Source organism: Myotis daubentonii, chromosome 12 (genome assembly GCF_963259705.1).
Source record: "Myotis daubentonii chromosome 12, mMyoDau2.1, whole genome shotgun sequence".
Classification (NCBI taxonomy): domain Eukaryota; kingdom Metazoa; phylum Chordata; class Mammalia; order Chiroptera; family Vespertilionidae; genus Myotis; species Myotis daubentonii.
This window is the reverse complement of record NC_081851.1, coordinates 78452454-78473592: the sequence shown is the minus strand read 5'-3', so window position 1 is coordinate 78473592 and position 21139 is coordinate 78452454. Positions and strand designations below refer to the sequence as shown.

Sequence of the window (21139 nt, the reverse complement as noted above, 5' to 3'; positions counted from 1 at the left end):
AGGGGCTCGGTGGTGGTTCCGACCGGACGTCGCCTTCTGAGAGCGAGGGAGAGCCCTGCCCTCGCTCTGCGCTCATGAGGGATGACGCCGTGCGGGTTTCCGTCCCCCACCCAGCTCCGGGTTTGCTTCACTTTAATTGTACTTTCCCGACAGGCGAACCGGCCCCCCGCCAAGCTCAACCTCCTCACCTGCCAAGTGAAGACCAACCCCGAGGAGAAGAAGTGCTTCGACCTCATTTCGCGTAAGTTTGTTTCTCAGACGCCGCGCCCCAGAGCAGCCCTTCGAGCCGTCTTCCGGGGCCTCGGCCCCTTTCCCTGCGCCCGTGGGAGAGCTGGTTTGGAAGAGAGAGGCCTGCATTTCGGGTGCTGGGCGTACTGTTCCCCGGGAATGCCCGGCCTGCCGTGGAGGAGGGCCCCCCCACCCCACCCCAGTGCCTCGAGGCTCTACACGCCTCGATGCCTCGTCCCAGCTCCCAGCCTCCTCTTCCTGTTTGCAGACGAGGAGATTATCCTAGGTCAGCCCATAGCCCGAAGCCCCTCCCTTCCTTATAAAAAAGGAAGCATCTGTGAGGTTACACATGCTGCAGCCCTAGCCGCTGTGGCTCAGTGGACAGAGCGTCAGCCTCTGGGCTGAAGGGTCCCAGGTTCGATTCCTGGTCAGGTTTCAGGCACATGCTCGGGTTTCGGGCTCCGTCCCCAGTGTGGGGCGTGCAGGGGGCAGCCGATCAATGAATCTCATCGATATTTCTGTCTCGCCTTCTCCCTTCCTCTCTGAAATCAATAAAAGTAAACAAATAAGCCAAAGCCGGTTTGGCTCAGCGGATAGAGCGTCGGCCTGCGGACTGAAGGGTCCCGGGTTCGATTCTGGTCAAGGGCATGTACCTGGGTTGCAGGCACTTCCCCAGTGGGGGATGTGCAGGAGGCAGCTGATCGATGTTTCTCTCATCGATGTTTCTAACTCTCTATCTCTCTCCCTTCCTCTCTGTAAAAAAATCAATAAAATACATTTTAAAAAAATAAATAAATATATATATAAAATTTAAGAAGCACTATTGTAAAAAAAAAAAAAAAAAAGTGCTGCACACGATGGGGATCGGGCCTTGCCAGCTCTCGTCTTGAAACGGGTTAGTGTTCCGACCGCAGGACCCGTCTCCTGCTTCGTGAGCCTTCCTTCCGGGGGCGTTCGCAGGGGAATCGCCACGTCTCTGACCCAAGCCTGCCCGTCGCTTCTGCCGGTGGCCGCGCTCTCAGCCGCACTATTTGTCCCCCTTTCCCCAGGGGTGGCCCCGCTGCTGCTGTCCTCCCCCTGCCTCTGTGCATCCCCTCTGCCAGGAACTACCCCAGCGTGTTCTCTGCCGCGTCTTGCTTTCAACATTAAAGTTCGCGTCCAGCCCGGCCAGCGTGGCTCAGGGGTTGAGCATGGAGCTATGAAGCAGGGGTCACGGTTCAATTCCTGGTCAGGGCACAGGCCCAGGTTGCGGGCTTGATCCCCAGTGTGGGGCCTGCAGGAGGCAGCTGACCCATGATTCTCTCTCATCGGTGTTTCTCTCTCTCTCTCCCTCCCTTTATAAAAATTTATTGAAAACAATAACACTGAAGCTTTTGAGACTGTTGATGGCTTCGATGGCATCCCATGGTCGGCAAACTGCGGCTCGCGAGCCACATGTGGCTCTTTGGCCCCTTGAGTGTGGCTCTTCCTAAGCCTTAGGAGTACCCTAATTAAGTTAATAACAATATACCTACCCGTATAGTTTAAGTTTAAAAAATTTGGCTCTCAAAAGAAATTTCAGTCGTTGTCTTGGTGATATTTGGCTCTGTTGACTAATGAGTCTGCCGACCACTGGAAGCCTCATTGGCAGCTGCATTGCGTTAGCCTCGAATGGTGGGACAGGAAGGTTCGTTCCTTTGGCTTTCAAAGCCACAGCTGCCAAGCAAGGCAGGCACGCGAGGGACGCGAGGGACGCGAGGGGGTGCCTGCCTTTGTAGGAGCCGTTCACGCCCCAGCGCAGCGCCCGGGGGACCCCGGAGGTCGGCAGTAAGCTGCTTCCCGTGGGCATCGTGCCCGCTGCCGCCCGCTCACACTGACGGGGCCCCTCTTGCCCGCAGATGACCGCACGTACCACTTCCAGGCCGAGGACGAGCAGGAGTGCCAGATGTGAGTGCCGGCGGGCGGGCGAGGCGGGCGAGGCGGGGCCGGCGGGGCCCGGGCCTGTCACAGCGCCTCTCCTTCCCCAGATGGATGTCTGTGCTGCAGAACAGCAAGGAGGAAGCCCTGAACAACGCGTTCAAGGGCGACGACCCCCCCGGGGAGAACAACATCGTGCAGGAGCTGACCAAGGAGATCATCGCGGAGGTGCAGAGGATGACGGGCAACGACGTGTGCTGCGACTGCGGGGCGCCAGGTGACCAGCCCCTCCCCCGCCTGCCCCGCACGCCCCACCCTGGGGATGGGGCCCCCAACCTGGGCCTGTGCCCTGACAGGGAATCGAACCGGCGACCTCGTGGTTCCTGGGTCGATGCTCAGCGGCTGAGCCACCCCGGCCGGCTCCTGTCATTTTCAGAAAGGCCCTGCAGCTGGGTGGGAGCTCGGAGGCACGCCCAGGCCGCCTGCGCCGTGTGCCGGCCACGTGAAGGGGGTTGGGGGGTGTTTGCCAGGCGGCTCTCAGACGGGATCAGGTGCAGGGGGCCCCATACAGCTGAGAAGATTTCCGTGCTTTTTGAGAAAACGGGAGCTCAGAGGAAGGTCAGAGCAAGGTCATGGCCCTGGCAGTGACTGCGGGGCTTCCCGGGGATTGGCCCCGTCCGCCCTCCGTGGGACCGTCTCAGCGACTTCGAGCCGCTGTCTGGCCTGTGACCTGCCGGCCACCCGCCCTGTTGGAGGCCAGTGTTGCCTGCGGGCCTGGGGCTGCCCTCGGTCTCTGAGGCGCGTGTGTGTCTGCATCTCGGTGAAGCCTGTAGGGGCTCCTTCCTAGTGGACAAGCACGTCACCGTAGGCTACAGCCAGAGCATTGGAAAGGTTTGCGAGCCGACTCGTTCTTCTCAGGAAGACGGGGTGCTGGGGGTCAGGGGAGCACAGAGCGGCCTGTTCTGAGTGAGAGACCGAGGCTTGGAGAGAGCGGGCCGTCCCCTTTTCCCGCTAATTCTGTGACCATTTTTGTAAAAACCAACAACAAAAATAGAGTGCAGAGCAGACGGGCGCCGGGAGGCTCCTGGTGCCCAGAGGCTGTCTTTGGGGACCATGTGAGGCATGACCTCGTGGGGTCCTGGGCCCATGTACAGCTCTCCTTGGCTGGCATCTGGGGTCTTACCTGAAAGGGAGCGGAGGGAAGTGGATGGTGCTTTTTCTTGAGGAAAGAGAAGGGCAGAGCTTGGGCTAGGAGACGCGCGTAAACAAGCCACGCCTCGCGCGCTTTTGTTCTAAACGCTGAGACAGTATGGCTGGTGTAGAACCTGAGATAGTTAGCCTACAGGTACACGCGCTCCCAGGGGCACGTGCAGTCGTAGAGAGGAGGTCCGGGGGGAGAACACGCAGGCGCCCCGCGGCATTCCCTGACGTGAAAGAAATGTCTTATAACTGGGGCTTTTTAAAAACAGCTCCACGGTTACCAGGGACCACGGCTGTGCTGTGCACCCACTGTGTGCTTCTAAGGGCAACTAGCGGTTCCAAAGAGAGCTGTACTGCTGGGCCCAAGGGAGTTTTATTCTGAATCCCCCCTTTCCAGCGTCCTTTGTCAGGCATTTCTCGAGCACCTACTATGTGCCACACACAGTGTAGGACTCTCCGGGGTGTCAGTCCCCCAGCGGAGGAGCACAGGTACGAGTCCAGCGCAGGGCGGGCAGCCGTCTGTCTGGCTCTGTGCCCACCTGCCGCCCCAAGCGAGGCCCTTCTGGGCAGCGTGCAGGCACCCACCCTGCTCCCTCCGTGGCTCTGTGTGCGCACAGTGAGGGGGTATAGGAAAGGCACTGGCATTGCTGACGCGCTCCAAGTGTGAGCTCTGATGGCTACCAGAGTGCTGTGCGCAGAGCGTGGCATCAGCACGCAGTGTGTCCTCTCGTGATTATCAGCACCTGTGAACACACAGGCACGTGTGACCTCCGTCAGCTCCCCTGTGGTAGTTAGACTTCGGGTGGTGTGACCAGGTCGGTGATGGGCGCAGCCAGGAGAGGGCGCTGCGTCCTGTCCCTCGTTGACCCGTCACCTGATGAATGGCAGGACGGGAGGTGGGGGTTAGGAGAGGGAGAGGACAGACGGGTGCCTGTGTGTGTTCAGTGTAAGTGGGAGGGTTCTGGTGGAATGCGGGCCTGGCTGCATCAAGGGTCCAGAACACGCCGGTGCTCCAAACTCCATGTGCGGTGACTGCGAGGGAGGGTCCTGGCCCCGGGCCCTCTGCTTCCCGCCGGCTCCAAGCCCCCTGTTCCCTTTGCAGACCCCACGTGGCTCTCCACCAACCTGGGCGTCCTGACCTGCATCGAGTGCTCGGGCATCCACCGCGAGCTGGGCGTGCACTACTCCCGGATGCAGTCGCTCACCCTGGACGTCCTGGGCACGTCCGAGCTGCTGGTAACGTCCTCCGCCGTGACCTGGGGGTGGCATGGACGGTGCTGGAAGCTGGCTGTGTATTCAGGCATTCGAACCCACTGTGGTTTCTTTCATTTTTTTTTTTAAATATATTTTTATTGATTTCAGAGAGGAAGGGAGAGGGAGAGAATCATGGATCGGCTGCCTCCTGCACGCCCCACGCTGGGCATGGAGCCCGCAAGCCGGGTATGTGCCCTGACCGGGAATTGAACCGTGACCTCCTGGTTCATAGGTCGATGCTCACCCACTGAACCACACCGGCCGGGCTGTTTTCTTTTTTTAAGCTACTACATTTTTATTTGAATTGGAATTTTAAGATAATTTGCCAGGGGGCGGGGAGGGGGAGGTCTTTATTTAAAATGTATATTGTTGAAAGTATTGGCCCGAGCCAGTTTGGCTCAGTGGATGGAGCGTCGGCCTGCGGACTGAAGGGTCCCAGGTTCGATTCCAGTTGGGGCATGTACCTTGGTTGCAGGCACATCCCCAGTAGGAGGTGTGCAGGAGGCAGCTGATCAATGTTTCTCTCTCATCGATGTTTCTAACTCTCTATCCCTCTCCCTTCCTCTCTGTAAAAAAATCAAAAAAGATATATTTTTAAAAAGAAAGTATTACGGATGTCATCCTCCCCTTTTTTTTATCCCATTAACCACCCCCCCTACCCCCACCCAGGCCTTCACCACACTATTATCTGTGTCCATGGGCTCTGCACGTATGCATACAAGTTCCCTGCTTAAGCTCTCCCACCCCTACTTTCTCTCTGAAACGTGTCAGTCTGCCCCATGCTTCACTGTCTCTGGATCTGTTTTGTTCGTTGGTTTATTGTACCCATTGGGTCTGATTTCCACGGGGCCGGGGGCTGTTGAGGTTGCAGATGGACTTGGGCAATCACAGACCCATCGGCGACCCCTCCTTCCCAGCTACCAGCAGCTGAGGGCGCTCTTGTTACACAACTTCCTTCTTCGTGAAGGAAGTGAAGTGAGGCTCTGAGAGGAGCGGGGACCTCAGAGTGGGGACGGGGTGAGATGCTGGAAGAGGCCGGGGGTTCGCCGCGCTCACCCCATTCATGACGCAGGCAGAGCCGGAGCCCGGGGCGGTCAAGGCCCGCCCGCCCCTGAGTCACGGCCAGTTCCTGCCCAGGCTGCGGTCACTGCCTGGCTCAGCCTCCGTGGGCTTTTCCCCTCCCTTCACCGTCTCCTCTGGGAGAGACTGCTCTTTGCTCTCATTCCGTTGCTTCTGGAAAAGTCTTTCCCTCTCGGTCCCGTGACAACGCGGACACAGGCCCATGTCGGGGCCGAGGCTTTTTCTGTGCGTAGCGTTCAGGGTCCTGAGGAGCAGGGCACGCACGCCCGGGCGGCACATGGGCCCCCGCACACGTGAGCGCGTGTGGGCCGGTGTCGGCGTCCGCGGCTGCTGGCCGGGCACCAGTGTTTGGGTTTTTCCTTGGGGAGCTGGGCGCCGGGCAGTAAGGAGAAGTGGGTATTGATTGCCATTGATTTAGTGTCAAGAGCCATAGTCCTGACAGGAGATCCATCCCTGTGGTCAGTAGACCCTCAAGGGGCCAAGCATCTCACTGACGAGCCCTCAGGGGCCAGCGGGTCTGAACTTGTAATGCACGTGAACCGCCTTGCCGGCTCCTCCCGGCTCCAAAGACTCCTTCCTGGTCCTGCAAGACCACGTGGGGAGACCCTAGAGTGGCCTCCAGTCAGTGACACCCCCATGTCAGTGACACCCCCCTGTCAGTGACATCTCTGATTACTTCAAGTTTGAAACTCAGCCAGCCTGCCCTGGCCAGTTTGGCTCCGTGGATAGAGGGCCTGCAGACTGAAGGGTCCTGGGTTCGATTCTCTCTCTGTGTCTATCCCCCTCCCTTCCACTCTCTTATGGAATAATACCCTCGGATGAGGATTAACAGAAGGAAAAAAGAAGCTAAGCTAGTCCAAGTAGCGTGTCCTCAGTCACACGCTGTGGTTACTGCTAGTGTAACGATGCATGAAACACACGTGTGCAGAGGTGTGCGCGTGTGCGCGCAGGCGGGGCCCTGGGTGACGGAGGATGGCGTAGGATTGAGACTTGCACAGTATGTTCTCAAAGAAACAAAGTACTCAGTCAGCACCGGTGCCCGGCGGCAGCTGGTATGCGCCGGTCGCTGTGAAGGGCACACGAGCTGATACCCATCAGGTGCCCCTCAAAGGGCCCAGGACAAAATAGGCATTTGCTTTACCACCAACCACTTCGCGCTCCCATTGCTTTAGGAAAACCAGCCCTTGCAGCTGCCTGGCCCCGCGACGTCCACACGCCCACCTGGCCATTCCTGGCTGCTGGTGCGACTCGCTGGGCGGGCACCAGGCTGCAGTCAGCTCACCCACAGAGGTAACGGGTATAAGTAACTTCAGAAACACAGGTGGTAGCAACACGGAGTAAGATAACTAGGTGGTGATGAACTTTATTACTTTTTAAAATAGGATTTTTTTTTAAAAAAAAAAATTTTTTTATTAATTTCAGACAGGAAGGGAGAGGGCACAACCACACTGGGGACTGAGCCCGCATCCCGGGCATGTGCCCTTGACCGAGAATCGAACCCTGACCTCCTGGTATAGAGGTTGAGGTTCAACCACTGAGCCACGCTGGCCGGGCACACGATGATTTTTTTTTTTTTAATATATTTTATTGATTTTTTACAGAGAGGAAGGGGGAGAGATAGAGAGTTAGAAACATCGATGAGAGAGAGAAACATCGATCAGCTGCCTCCTGCACATCTCCTACAGGGGATATGCCCGCAACCCAGGTACATGCCCTTGACCGGAATCGAACCTGGGACCTTTCAGTCCGCAGGCTGACGCTCTATCCACTGAGCCAAACCGGTTTCGGCCACACGATGATTTTTTAAGTGACGAGTTTATATCTGTGATGTTAACAATGGCTGCATGAGCCGGTAGGAGCCTGACCCCCCCACACCTGTGACACCTGCCTGACTGTCTCAGAGTGTGACTGATCTTCACCGGACGCTGTTGCCTGCCACAGAGGAGAGACGAAAGGTCGAAAGACGGTGATTCCATCTTGCGAAGATGACATGACCTCTGATCCCTGGTCCAGGTCCCCGTTTCGGTCCCCAGACCCTCTGTCTGTATATTCTCATGGGAGCTACGAGTTTGGCCAACTCTCACCGTCACGGAGAAATCGGACAGAGCCTGCTGAGTGCAGACCTGCAGATATTTTCAAAATCTAACCGGGGGTAGTTTTCAGCGCTCCCTTTTCTTCAGGGGTTTTCAGAAAAACCAGGGGGAAGGCCAAGTCCTGTGGGAGTTATTCCTGCCCTCTGCCTGCCCCCGACCTCTGTCTGTCTGTCTGCGTTCCTGCTGACCCGTGGCGGGGGCGCTCCTCTGAGTGACCAGCTCCTCCACCCCAGCCCTCCCGGGGCTCACCTGGCCGGTGTCCGCCCTGAGCCCTGACTCCTGGGGATGGTGCCTGGAGTGCAGGACACGTGTGTCTGGGCTGCTGCCCGCCTGGCTGTGGCCCCAAAACCAGTTAGTAGAACTGGGATGTGAACCTGAGTCCTGGCTCGCTGGCCTGAATGCAGGTGGGAGCGGTTCTGGGGGCGGGGCGTGGGTCAGGACGGAATCCGCCTGGGCCGTTCCCACTGCTCCCGCCCTGTCGGGACTCCATCCAGGGCGCTGCAGGAGGACACTCGCGGAGCGGGCACGCTGCCTCTCCTCTCCAGTTTTATGGGTCCCTTTGGGGTTTAGCGTTGTCCGTCTTTGTGAAAAGGCAAAACACTTTATTGCTGTATTTCTTAGCGGCCCTGGGCCCGTCCTCAGCTGGCTGAGGCGTGTGTGGGGAGGGCGCCCTGTGGCTGAGTGCCCTGAGCAGGCGGTGTCGTTGCAGCTGGCCAAGAACATCGGGAACGCGGGCTTCAACGAGATTATGGAGAGCTGCCTTCCAGCCGGGGACCCCGTCAAGCCCAGCCCGGGCAGCGACATGTGAGTGCGGGGCTGGCCGGCCAGGGGCCCGGGTTCTGAGGGGCAGGGAGTGGCACCTTCGGGGGCATCGACTGTTTCTCTCGGGCGGGGTGGGGAACATCTGGCCCGCGAAACCCTCGGGCCTGGCCCTGCCGAGGCATGGGGGGCGCGTTGATGAAATGTTTGACCGAGGAGAGCAGCCTCGTCTTTCACTTGGTGATTTCGTTTGGCCCGCGAATGAGGCCACGAAGATCCCCATGGCCTGGGCAGAAGGCTCCCCGCCCGGCGTGAGGGACTAAGTCGGCCTACGCCGTGGGTTTCGGGGCTTTTTCTCGACACCACCTCCTTCCGGGGTGTCCCAGTGGACATGGGTGGCGTGGCTGCTTTTCCGAGGAAGAGGCCCCGGGAAAGCCCCATGGACTGGGGTTCTGTGCATGTGCAGGGGGTGCGGTGAGTGTCACCCTCAGCTGGTGGTGTGTGGGTTCACACTCGCCTGTCTGCCTGGGCAGTGGAGTCCCTCCAGGCTTAGGTCTCGCCTAAAGCCAGGGCAGGCGGGCCACCCTAGCGAGCACCCCTCCTGGGGGCCAGGCATCTGCAGGGGGCGGGGTGACTAGGAGAGAGGCCCCATCAGGGTTCTGGGCAGGCAAGGCTTGGAGGCAGGAGGTGGTGCGGCCAGCGGCTCCGGGGGTGGGGCACGACTTCAGGGGGAGCAGAGACGAGGCTAGTGTGCAGGGGGGCTGAGAGCGGGTGGCCCCAGGACGCCTGCACGGGCTTGCGGCCGCCTGCACGGGCTTGCGGCCGCCTGCACCGGAGGCTGGAGGGTCGCTGCTGCTTGAACATGCTGAGGGGTCCCAGGAGCAGGTGCCCCATGGACACAGGGCACGGCTTCCCTGATTGAGCTTCTTGTAAGGCGGTGGGGACCGGGCTTTTATTTAATTTTTAATATTTTAATTGGTTTCAGAGGAAGGGAGAGGGAGAGAGATGGAAACATCAATGATGAGAATCATTGATCTGCCTCCTGCACACCCCCTACTGGGTATCAAGCCCGCAATCCGGGCCTGTGCCCTGACTGGGAATCGAACCGTGACCTCCTGGTCCGTAGGTCGAAGCTCAACCCCTGAGCCCCGCCGGCCGGGCCTGGTTGTTTGTAATTGTCACAAGTGAACGGTGTGGGCTGTTGGAATAGAGGCCTCAGTCGTTTATGAGGCCGTTGGCCCGCTCGCAGGAACGCCAGGAAGGACTACATCACGGCCAAGTACATCGAGAGGAAGTACGCGCGGAAGAGGCACGCGGACGGCCCGGCCAAGCTGCACAGCCTGTGCGAGGCCGTCAAGACGAGGGACATCTTCGGGCTGCTCCAGGCCTACGCCGACGGCGTGGATCTCACGGAGAGGGTCCCCCTGGCCAACGGGCATGTAAGCGCGTGGCGAGGCCGGCGGGAGGGTGCTGGTCCGTTTCAGGGGAGCGTGAGTACCCGTGGGCACTCGGGTGCCTCGGGGCCGGGCCTCAGCAGCAGCTCCGGAGGCCATAGGGGGAGGAGAGGCCTGGTGCACCCCTGCCCCGCTCCCCAGCCCTCCCCTGACCCCCACCCCCATTTCCCGAGGCCCTTTCCTGAGAGGGTGGGGTCTCCCTGGCAGTGTGTGTCCTAACTCCTCCCGCGGGGGCCTGGGGGGACAGGTTCCCCTGAAACCTCCTTTCGCCCAGAATAACGGCACTCGGGGCTGAGAGAGGAGCCAGGCCCCCGGTCCAGGGCAGGTGCCCAGCTCAGCTGTGCCTTCCACTCCCGCACCCCGCCCCCACTCGCCAGAACTTGCTTCCAGAAGAGGCCGGGCCGGGCATGGCAGGGTGTCCCCGGGGTGGGTGGGAAGGGAGCATGGCCGCCTCTGCTTGCTCTGCAGGAGCCGGACGAAACCGCCCTGCACCTGGCCGTCAGGTCCGTGGACCGGACCTCGCTGCACATCGTGGACTTTCTGGTCCAGAACAGGTGGGCCTGCTCGGATCGGGGGTGGGGTGGTGGTGTTCTTGGGGTTCCCGAGGGAGGAGGCGGGTGTCGTGGGCCGAGAGGCTGGGATGGCCCCAGGGCTGAGCTAGGGCTGCGGGGCAGGGGTGGGGTGGCCCTGCGGGAGCCTGGAGCGAGAGGAAGGACCCCCTGGGGGGATCCGCAGGCTGCAGCCCTGGTGTCGGGGACCCGGGGAGACTCCAGGCCCGAGAAGCAGCCTGACCGTGGCCCCCACAGTGGTCACGCAGCTTGTCCCACGTCAGAGGCACACGGGTGCTTTTGGCGGGGGAGGGGGGTTGCGTTGGGAGAATTTGGAAATTCACTCACAGTCCCTGCTTCAGGCCAGGCCCGGAGGAGCCTTGGGACTCGGGCCTTTGGAAGGTGAATTTTGCCTTTTCTGCGGAAGAGCCCATGTAAGACGGGAACACTCGCCCGTCCTTCTGTGGGACAGGATGGGCCACGGCGTGGCTTCCCGCGGCCTCGGCACTGACAGGGGAGCCAGGCGGCGGGGCTTGGTGGTGTGGGGCCCGGGAAGGCAGTGGCTCTCAGCACCCGCCCGGGCGCAGCAGCCTGGGTGCCTGGCTCCCTCGTTGCCTCTCGGCCATCCCTGGTGGCCTAGGTCGGGGGACCCCAGCTCACAGCAGGTGGCGCCGGCCCGCCGCCTGGCAGCCAGAGTGAGTGTCATCCTCCCCGCCCACCCTCAGTCCCCAGGCTCACTGTTCCCTCTCTCTCCCGGTCGCCGGCCAGCGGGAACCTGGACAGACAGACGGGGAAGGGCAGCACGGCCCTGCACTACTGCTGCCTGACGGACAACGCCGAGTGCCTGAAGCTGCTGCTGCGCGGCAAGGCCTCCATCGAGATCGGTGAGCGGCCGCTGCCTCCCGCCTGCGTCCTCGAGGGGACACGGGGACGGTCGGACGATACAGCTCCCCTCGGGGCTGAGGACACAAACCTGCCCTCCGTTCAGCAGGGGCCCGGCACCTCCTGCAGGGCTGCTGAGCCCGGGGTCGGGAGCAGCCTTCCTCCTCGACCCGTGGTCGGCAAACTGCGGCTCTTTGGCCCCTTGAGTGTGGCTCTTCCACAAAATACCGACTTCTGCGCATGGGCCACGAAGTTTCCATCGCACTGTATGTGCGCGCCCGCACGTGGTATTTTGTGGAAGAGCCACACTCAAGGGGCCAAAGAGCCGCATGTGGCTCGCGAGCCACGGTTTGCCGACCACTGCCCTAGACTGTCCATCAGTGGCCGGCGTCGCAGGGACGGTGTGGGCAGGCGAGAGGCCCTGCCACTGCCCCTGCCCCTGCGGCTGAGGCAACCTTGGCCGTGGTTTGGGGCTTCTCACCCTCCTGTTCGTAGCCCACACCTCGGGTCAGCCCAGCCCCTGCCGGCTCAGGGAGAGCAGTTACACCCGTGTCCCCACCGCGGACCCTGACGTCCAGCCCAGGCTAGTCCAGCGGCACCTGGCAGCAGTGGGTCATCAGGAAATGCTTTTGAGGACTAGAGAAGGAAGGCACACACCTGCTTGAGAGCCAGGTTCCTTTTTCAAAGTTAATCATCAAACCCGGCTGGTGTGGCTCAGTGGTGGAGTGTTGACCTATGAACCAGGAGGTCATAGTTTGATTCCCAATCAAGGGCACACGCCCGGGTTGCCGCCGGCCTGATCCCCAGTCGGGGGCATGCAGGAGGCAGCCGATCCATGACTCTCTCTCATCATTGATGTTCCTATCTCTCTCCCTCTCCCTCTCCCTCTCCCTCTCCCTCTCTGAGATCGATGGAAAAATATTTTTTAAAAATTTAATCAAGCCTTGTTGGCTGAGGGTTCCTGAGGAGAAAGCCCACAATCTCCCGTTTGTGGACAGACAGCCGGGGGAGGCGGAGGTTACACCGGCTGCTGCCTCCGCCCGCAGGGCTCCGGTTGGCGGACGGTGGGGAACCGCTTCATGGGATGGAGAGTTTGCATGTTGCTTTCTGTCAGTTGGCTACTTCCGTGGTTCGATGGTCGTGATCCGTGCAAACCTTGTAAAATCTCAGCGACCACACATGGCGTCGGCTCCATACAATCATAAGACGAGTTCAGCCCCGGCTGGCTCACACGCGCTGCGGATTTCATCGGTCGTGTTCGATTTAACTTTGGCCGCTGCTCTGTGCCTTTTATTGTCCTCATCTCTGCTTGTTCTTGCCGCCCCGCCTTGTAGCTAACGAGTCGGGGGAGACGCCGCTGGACATCGCCAAGCGCCTGCGGCACGAGCACTGCGAGGAGCTGGTGAGTGTGCACAGAAGGGTTAAGGCACTTGCCCGAGGCCACACAGCGCCTCCGTGGCTGTGGCGAGCGTGAAGCCCCACCGGCCAGAGACACCAGGTGAATCTAATGAATGACTTCTCCCTGCAGCTGGGACTAGCTGTCTGCCTGCCTTGAGGGCACTGAGTGGCCCTGGGAAGGGCGGTCCGTCATTTTCTCAGGGCTGAGCTCTCCTGTCGGTTGAGGAAGGCTGGGCTACCCCAGGGGGACACGCCCAGTTTGCTCCCTTACGCGCGTCCAGGCTGCGCGTCATTCTGCAGATCTCACGTCCCTGACCTGTGCGCAGTTCACAGGCCACCTAACGGGCTTGAGTTTCGCGTCATCTGTGAATTAGGGAGCGGGTGTTACCCGAGACCCAGAGATCTGCATAAGCTGGGGGGGCTCCCTGCCTCCCTCCCTCGGGCGTGGGGGTGGAGGTCCATCCCGGGCTGAGTGTCTCCCGGGCTGAGCTGCGTCACCCACAGTCCTTTGCTCCCCTCAGCTGACCCAAGCCTTGTCTGGAAGGTTCAACTCCCACGTGCACGTGGAGTATGAGTGGCGGCTGCTGCCCGAGGACCTGGATGAGAGCGATGACGACGTGGACGAGAAGCTGCAGGTCCGTGCCCGCGCGTAAAACCCGAGTTCCCTGAGGAGCTTCATTCGGAGCCGCGCGGCTCCTAGCCTGCGTTAGGGCGAGAGCTGGTGTGCAGGAGAGAGAGTCGGGTTTGCTTTCCGCTTCCTGTGATCTCGGCGGGCGTAGCTCTCAGCCCTCCGGTCTCCCCGCTCCTGCACACGTTCATTAGAGGGACGAGCGCGGCAGCTGCTCGCCTTTGGATGTGGAGGGAAGACAGAGGCGGGCTTCGATCCCAGCAGGGGAGAGGAATCCCCACGCCGAGGATAATGGGACCAGGAGCCAGGTTCCCCCCGCGGCCACGGCCACCGAGTGGAGCTCTGAAACGGTCACTGAAACCGTTCAGTGGCCCCTCGTGTTCATGCGGTCAAGGCTTTCCCTGCTCAGATGGGGCCGTGACGCTGAGAGAGAGTTGACTTGGTCACAGGGAAGCAAGTGTTTAGAGACCAGCTTAGGGCCAGCCTGCGGGCTCTTGCCTCCTAGTTCCTTCTCGTGACGCTCCCTGGGGGACCTCGGAACGTGAGACGGGGAGGTTGTCAGGTTTGCTCGTCGTCCTGTAGGACGTCCAGGTGTGTCCTGAGGACGCCCAGTTACCTACGTGGCGTTTCTGAACCGAGTGGCCCGTCCTTGTGGGTGGAGCACTTCACATCTGTACTTGCTGACTTTTTTTTTGTTCATTCTCACCCGAGGATATTTTTTCCCTGTTGAATTTTTTAGAGCGGAAGAGAGTGGGAGAGACACAGAGAGAGAAACATTGATGTGAGAGAGACACATCGATTGGTTGCCTCCTGCACATGCCCCAACCAGGGCTGGGGATCGAGCCTGCAACCGAGGTAGATGCTCCTGACCCGAATCAAACCCTCGATCCTTCCGTCCAAGGGCTGATGCTCTAACCACTGAGCAAGCCAGGTAGGGCCTCACTGCCTCTTAGAATAAGAAGTCCTTTTAGTGAGTTAGCGATGAAACAGGGTCAGACCGGTTTCCTACACTCCTGCCGTCAAACAGCAGGTTTGAAACACCTGCCCCAGGTGAGGGCCTCTTCATCAGCCACAGCTCACCTGCCCGCCCTGTGGGCAGTGGCCCCGCCGGTGGCGTCGCCCAAGTAAAATTCCGATAGGAAGGGCCCTGGGGGCTCGGAGCCCAGACACGCGTCCACCCCCCCTTTTTCCAGCAGAGAGTGGCGGGCACAGTCGGTTCACACGGCCGTGGGCTTTGTGGGAATTTAAAACCACTGAGCTCTGCACACCTGAGCTGGGTGTGAGCCGTGGGGTCGGCCAGCTTGTCGCCAGTAGGTGGACGCTGTGACCCGGAGGTCGTGTGTCTGCACGTCCCACACCTGCCGCCCCCCCTGCAGCCCAGCCCCAGTCGGCGGGAAGACCGGCCGGTCAGCTTCTACCAGCTGGGCTCCAGCGCCGCGTCGGTGGCCAAGGACAAGCAGAGGGGCTTCACGCCCAACATCGTGCAGAACGAGACGTACGGAGCCGTCCTGAGCGGCAGCCCGGCCCCCAGCCAGCCCGCGGCCCCCGGCGCCCCCCCGCTGCCCCCGCGGAACGTGGCCAAAGGTACTGAGCCCGGGGCCCGGCCGTGCGCGCAGCGTGGTTGGGGTGTGGTTGGGAGGCTAGTCGCTGCTCGGCCCCCCCAGGGGCATCGGGGCCCGTCGGGGTGGTTGCTCCGCTGGGGCCTTTCGTGTGTCGTTCGGGGGGTTGCTTCCTAAGGAAACGCCGCCATGAGTCCGTAGGTGCCGCACACGGTGGAGCCTCTCGACCTGGTCCTTGTTCTGGGCACAGGTGTGGCATCCGTGGGTCGCGGGGGTGCAGGTTCCCCCCGAGGGGGGCTGAGCAGTGGGCCAGCTCGGGGCGCTGCTCGGTGGGCGGTCACCTGCAGCCCTTCTTTCTGGCCCTTTCCCTTCGCTCCTGCCCTCAGTCCTTCCTCTGCCTCCGTTCTCCTCTTGTTCCCCCCCCCTCCCCCCCCCCCCCGCCGCCTCTGTCTGGGCGTGGCCAGCGTGTGGCACCTGCAACTATTTCTTATCTCTATGACCCCCAGGAAACGAAGTGTAAAAAGAGACTAACTTGGGAACAATCGTAAATTTGTAAAAATCGTAAAAACACAAAATAGTCCCTGTGGTCCCGCCAGCACCTGACGTGCCAAAGCTCGCCACACCCACGTGCTCACCTTTGTAACGTGGCGAGTGTGACTCAACGGGTGCTGTTTTGTTTTAGGGGGCAGCGGGGAATGGAGCCCCCAAAGTTAAGTAAGTTTCCCGGCACAAAGCCCAGCTGGCCATGCTGCTCTTGAAGGCGGGTCCGTGGCCAGCAGTCTTGGGGGGCTCTCCAGGGAGGGACAGGGTTCAGGGGGCTCCCCAGGGCGGGGCAGGAGCCTCGGGGCGTCGTGTCCGGCTCTGCGGCTGCCCTGGGCGCGGCGGTCACAGAAAGCCCCAGATTCGTTCGTGTGCTCGCTGCTCCCTGGGAGGGGCGTGCGGGGGGGGTGGCGGCCTGGGCCAAGGAGGGGCTGGCAGGGTCTTCACCGGGGTCTGTGCTCCTGTGCGACTGGGCCAGCTCCCCTGCTGCCTGGGGTCTCAGACCGCCCCCCCCCACACACACAGCGCGGGGGGCCCAGAGGAGGCTGCTGAGCTTGTCCAGGTCACTGAGTCAGACCCTCCGGGGAAGACCCACCAGGCGGAGACTGGCCCGTGCCCAGCAGGCCCCCGAAACAGCCGCTCCCTCCCTGGCAGAGCCCCCCGTGCCCGCACCCAGGCAGGGTCCTCCCCACGCTGATGGGAGATCGTCCCACAGCTGCCTCGTCCCTTCCCCCCCATCACCCTCCCCGATGCTGGGGGGGCCGGGGCAGCTGAGCGCAGCCTGGGTTGGGTCCCTGGGGGCGTCTCGCCAGCCCCCTCCTCCCATGGGGGCACCTGCGTTAAACTGTCATCTCGCCCCTTATTGGCTTCTCCGAGGTGTGCGTCATGCGGGGAAGACGGTATTCGCTCCGCTGTTCGCTCTGCGGGCTGGAGAAAGGGGTGGACAGCTGTCCGTCTCTCTCCCGTGTTTTCCTGACGTCTCAGAATGAGGCTTGGGGGTTTTCTTCCCTTTGTGTGTGTGATTCTGGTGGCTGCTTCATTTCTTCTCTGATGATTGCACTTCACTGCTACTGGCCCCCAGGGGGTCTCCCCGTTCTCCCTCTGGTCCACGCCGGGCCCACGTGGAGGCCGCCTCCAACACGGGAAGGGGTCGGTGTGCCCGCCCCGCCAGGCCTTGTCCACATCGTTCTGTCTGAGAATTAGAATCCGCAGATCGCCCGCCCGCTGGGCGTCCCCGCTGCGTCCCCATCGCGTGTGGCCGTGGCTGTCTCCGGCCGGAGGAGTGTTTACCAACCAGCCCTCCTGCTCCTCCAGACGGTCCCGCTGACCGTGGGGCGAGGGAGCGGGTCAATAATGCCGTGTTCTGTTTCTGTTTTTGTCGTGTGTGTGCGCCTGTGTGACGCGTGTGTGTGCCTGTGTGACGCGTGTTGCGCGCATGTGGTGTGCAGCCCAGGCCGCCTCCGCTAACGCCCTGTGGAAGACAAACTCTGTGGGTGTGGACGGTGTCAGCCGGCAGCGGTCCTCGTCCGATCCGCCCGCTGTCCACCCGCCGCTGCCCCCTCTCCGCGTGACGTCGACCAGTACGTTCTCCTTTCTCCTTCCTGCCGGGGCTTGGCGGTCCGCTGGCCGGGTGGGGAGGGCGCAGCGGGACGGTGGCTCTTCATGTCCCCCAGCCCCGCGGCCTCCTCCTCCCCAGCTGTAACCCCCACATATGTCAGCCCCCACCCCAGGGCTCACCCACCGGCTCCTCTGTCCCCCCCCCCCCAGCATCTCGGCCGCATCCCCCTCCCCCACATTGGCCTAGGGCAGTGGTCGGCAAACTGCGGCTCGCGAGCCACATGCGGCTCTTGGGCCCCTTGAGTGTGGCTCTTCCACAAAATACCACGTGCGGGCGCACATGGACAGTGCGATTGGAACTTCGTGGCCCATGCGCAGAAGTCGGTATTTTGTGGAAGAGCCGCACTCAAGGGGCCCAAGAGCCGCATGTGGCTCGCGAGCCGCAGTTTGCCGACCACTGGCCTGAGGCTTCATTCCTTTAGCCGTTTGGCCGGTCTCGGTATTGGGCACCATCATTTGGGTTCTGGTGTGTTTCTCCTCCATGTCAGCACGTGGGTGACCGTCCCAGAACCAGGGGAGGGCCGGGAGAGGGTTTCCTCCAGCAGCAGAGCAGGAGGTCTCCTGGGTCAGGGCGGCCGGCCCGGGCTCGGCTCTGGCCGTGGGAGCGGGGCTTGGCCCCTGGTTTGCTCTCGGGGTCTTGGGAGCCTCCCTGGTCTCCCTGGGACGGGCCTCGGTTACGATGGACGCCCACCAGCCACGGGCAGGGCCTAGGGGTGTGGCTGCCGGCCGAGCAGGGCTGCCTGGGAGGGTCTCCCAGAACCTGGGGGGGGGGGGGGGTCGAGCTCAGACATACCTGACTCACATGTCAGGGGGTGCCGGCAGGTCTAGGGGCACCGGGAGCCTATGGTCTGCCTGGGTCTGGGTCCCTGGGGCTCTGGGCTGACGCTAGAGTCTGCCTTTGACTCTCCCTTTGAAGCAAAGGAACCAGGAAGGAACAGTAGAGGCAGACTCTCAGCCGACTCCTGCGTCACCGGGCCTCGCCCTCCGCGGTCCTGGGAGGGGGGTGCTGGCTCCTCAGGCAGCGGCCTCCCAGGCAGGGGTCCCGGGTGAGAGTGCGGGACCCTCAGGGAGGGCGCTGCTGACGTCCCAGAGGCCAGGCGGCGGGGGGCAGGGGCTCCAGGCCCACCCCGTGCTACCCCTCGGTGACCCTGGGAGGACGCACGTCCCGCCCGGGAGGCGGCCTCCTTGTCTGTAAGGCGTAGAGGCTGAGCCTCGTCCTGCCCCTCGCAGCTGGGCAGCCGGCACAGGGAGCTCCTCACCACCGCCGCTGGGACTGACCTGCCCGCAGCCTGGGCAGCGGGTCGGCCCTGGGTCTAGAGGCGGACGGAGAAATGACCCCGGACGGCCCGGCTCCCTGGGGGCAGGACGTGGCCAGAGGCCGGCCCGGGCCTCAGCCTCGGCAGCACCGCGGCCGCCGTCCCCCCAGGTCACACACCACATCCTGGATCCCGGCTTCTCCCCGGGAATTCCCCTGGAGAAACACTCCCGGGCTCTAGGGACGTTTGAACCCTAAGTCAAGGCTTGGGAGGACTCCCCGCGATACTGTGAATGGAGACTCTGCAGTGAACACAGGCTTTTCTTTGCGAAATAGCGACGCAGTGCTGATGGGAGAGGCCCGCGGGAAGGCTGGGCGGGATGCTGGACGTGACCCTCTGTGTCTCCCCATCCCCTCCTCTCTCCGCAGACCCCCTGGCTCCCTCGCCGCCCGCTCCCGCAGCAAAGATGCCCGGTGCCCTGGAAGCCCTGAGCCAGCAGAGCAAGCTGACCCCGCCGGGCAAGTCCACAGCCCCGCCCCTGCCGCAGCCACAGCCGCCCAGCCGCCTCCCGCAGAGGAGGCCTGCTCCGGGGTACGCTCCCTTCCCGTCCCCCCGGGCTGGCCACCTGGCCCGGCCTCGCTTCTTGCATTCCGAGGGCCTCCAAGTGGCCGCAGCGCTTTTCTGCGGAGATTTCTGTGCAGGCGTGAAACCCCGTGTGTCTGCTGCTGTGACCTGGGAGGCGATGTGACACGGGCCGGTCCCACCAGGTTTCAGGCGTCTTGAACATGATTTATCCAGGGTTTTTAAACCGTAAGAACTTCACACAGATGTTTGTCTTCCGTCCACATGACGAATGTAGGTTTCTCTGCAGCACAGACGGTGGGGTTTGGGGCATCAGGTCCTCACAACACACAGCCTCTGGGTTCTGTCTGTGCTCAGGCGCAAGGTTACAGAGGAACTCGCCGGCGGGATTACGTGGGAGGCCTCTGCGCTCCGCTCCGCTGGTCCTGGGCGGGCTGACTGCAGGGACCCCGGCCGGGGCTGTGGGCTGGAATACTTACACGCATGTATGCGGCCTCCCAGTGTGGCGAGGGCATCCTCGCATCATGGTGGCAGGGCCCGAGCATGAGTCCCAAGGATAGGCCTGGCCCTGGGAACGGCAGGGCCTCTCTTCTGCCGGGTGTTGCTTGTCACTCAGTCGCAGAGCCAGGCTCAGTCGGGAGCGGGGTGATCAGAGTCCAGCTCCCTGTGAAGAACTGGGGGGCAGTGCTCTAACAGTACCCCAGGGTTCACTCTCATGTCCTCCCTTTCTGGACTCGGTATTCCCTCTCTCTGTAACGAGAGGTCTGGCTGGCGTGTCCACTTTCTTGATCAATATTAGTGCCACCTCCCCCTGCTGAGATCGGGCCCCACGTGGCCGGTGTCGGGACCCCACGGGACTCCCACTCCCTCGCCAGGGTGTCCCCTGTACTGTTCCCCGCCAGGAGGTCACCTTCCCCGCTCGCCCTGCACCCCAGGGTGTGTCTGTTGGCATGCGTGCCACCAGGTGGGTGTGGCACACAAACCATATCTTTTAGTTCTGAGAAAGTTCGGTGATTATTTTTAATGCCTTCTATTTTTTTCTGTTCTCGGTTCTAATTTATTGATTTTGGAGACAGAGAGGAACATTTGTTGTTTCACTTATTTGTGCATTTATTGGTTGCTTCTGGTATGTGCCCTGCCCAGAGATTGAACCCGCAACCTTGGCCTATGGCAGTGGTCGGCAAACTGCGGCTCCGCAAACCACGGCTCTCGAGCCACATGAGGCTCTCTAGCCCCTTGAGTGTGGCTCTTCCACAAAATACCGACTTCTGTGCATGGGCCACAAAGTTTCAATTGCACTGTACGTGTGCGCCCACACGTATTTTGTGGAAGAGCCACACTCAAGGGGCCAAAGAGCCGCATGTGGCTCACAAGCCGCAGTTTGCTGACCATGGGCCTATGGGGACAGTGCTCCAGCCACTGAGGGCCCCCCCCCTCCCGGCCGGACTCTGGTCTCAGCTTTCAAGTGATTCGTATCTTCAGATGTCAGGCCCCGGCCTTTCCTCTCTCTCTGTGGGTCCGCCAGCTGCTCTAGCACCCGCCCCTGCCTCTCGGCGGTTGAACATGTGAGAGTTCACTTCTTGCCCGGACAATGTTGGGTCCACGTTCTTGCGTGTACAGCAGTGTCTGGGGTGGCGGGGGGGGGGGGGGGAGTTGGAGACCCAGGCCCGGCCCACCTCTGCCTGCGCCATCTTCACCCCCGGGGCCCAGGTTACTTCTGAGGGAAAGAGGCAGGTGTGCTAACCTCCTTCGACCAGCGCTGGTCCTGTGGCCCCACCTGGAGGCCGGGGCTGGAAGTGCAGCTCTGTCCGCGCCCTTCTGGTTTCCTGGAGGGGGCGTTGGCCCCTCTCGCGTTTGTGGCCCCATCCCCCTCCCCCGAGGCCGGGGCCGGGGCTCAAGCACACACGGCCCGGACGTTCCCTGACTGCAGGCCTTCTCCTTCCCCGGAACCAGGCTGCTGGTGTTCCTCCCTCCGCCCTCAGCTTCCAGGACTGTTCCTCTTCCTTTCTCTTTGTTATTTTTGGTTTAATTTTTTTTTTTTTTTTTAATTCTGTTCCTTGGGAGAAAGTGGAGGTAAATGTATTCACCAGAACGCTCTCGGGGCCTTTCAGTGCCGCGTTCTTTGCCGGCTCTTTCTACGAGAGAACCACAGGGCCTTGCCTTCC

General features: G+C 61.6%; 1 protein-coding gene across 8 annotated transcripts in view; it reads left to right on the top strand.

Moving 5' to 3' along the window:
• The window catches only part of ASAP2 (ArfGAP with SH3 domain, ankyrin repeat and PH domain 2), a 91459-nt gene that overhangs the window by 64937 nt on the left and 5383 nt on the right, over positions 1-21139 (top strand). For 5 of the 8 annotated variants that reach the window (XM_059660569.1, XM_059660572.1, XM_059660568.1 and 2 more), the window contains 13 exons: positions 154-241; positions 2106-2154; positions 2235-2401; positions 4427-4560; positions 8461-8555; positions 9760-9949; positions 10433-10518; positions 11281-11396; positions 12729-12796; positions 13314-13427; positions 14797-15004; positions 16968-17099; positions 18821-18983. In XM_059660569.1, coding sequence (XP_059516552.1) covers positions 154-241; positions 2106-2154; positions 2235-2401; positions 4427-4560; positions 8461-8555; positions 9760-9949; positions 10433-10518; positions 11281-11396; positions 12729-12796; positions 13314-13427; positions 14797-15004; positions 16968-17099; positions 18821-18983 — 1610 coding nt within the window. The remainder of the gene's footprint in view (positions 1-153; positions 242-2105; positions 2155-2234; positions 2402-4426; positions 4561-8460; positions 8556-9759; positions 9950-10432; positions 10519-11280; positions 11397-12728; positions 12797-13313; positions 13428-14796; positions 15005-16967; positions 17100-18820; positions 18984-21139) is intronic. The other 3 variants (XM_059660574.1, XM_059660570.1, XM_059660573.1) reach the window with 1 other exon arrangement.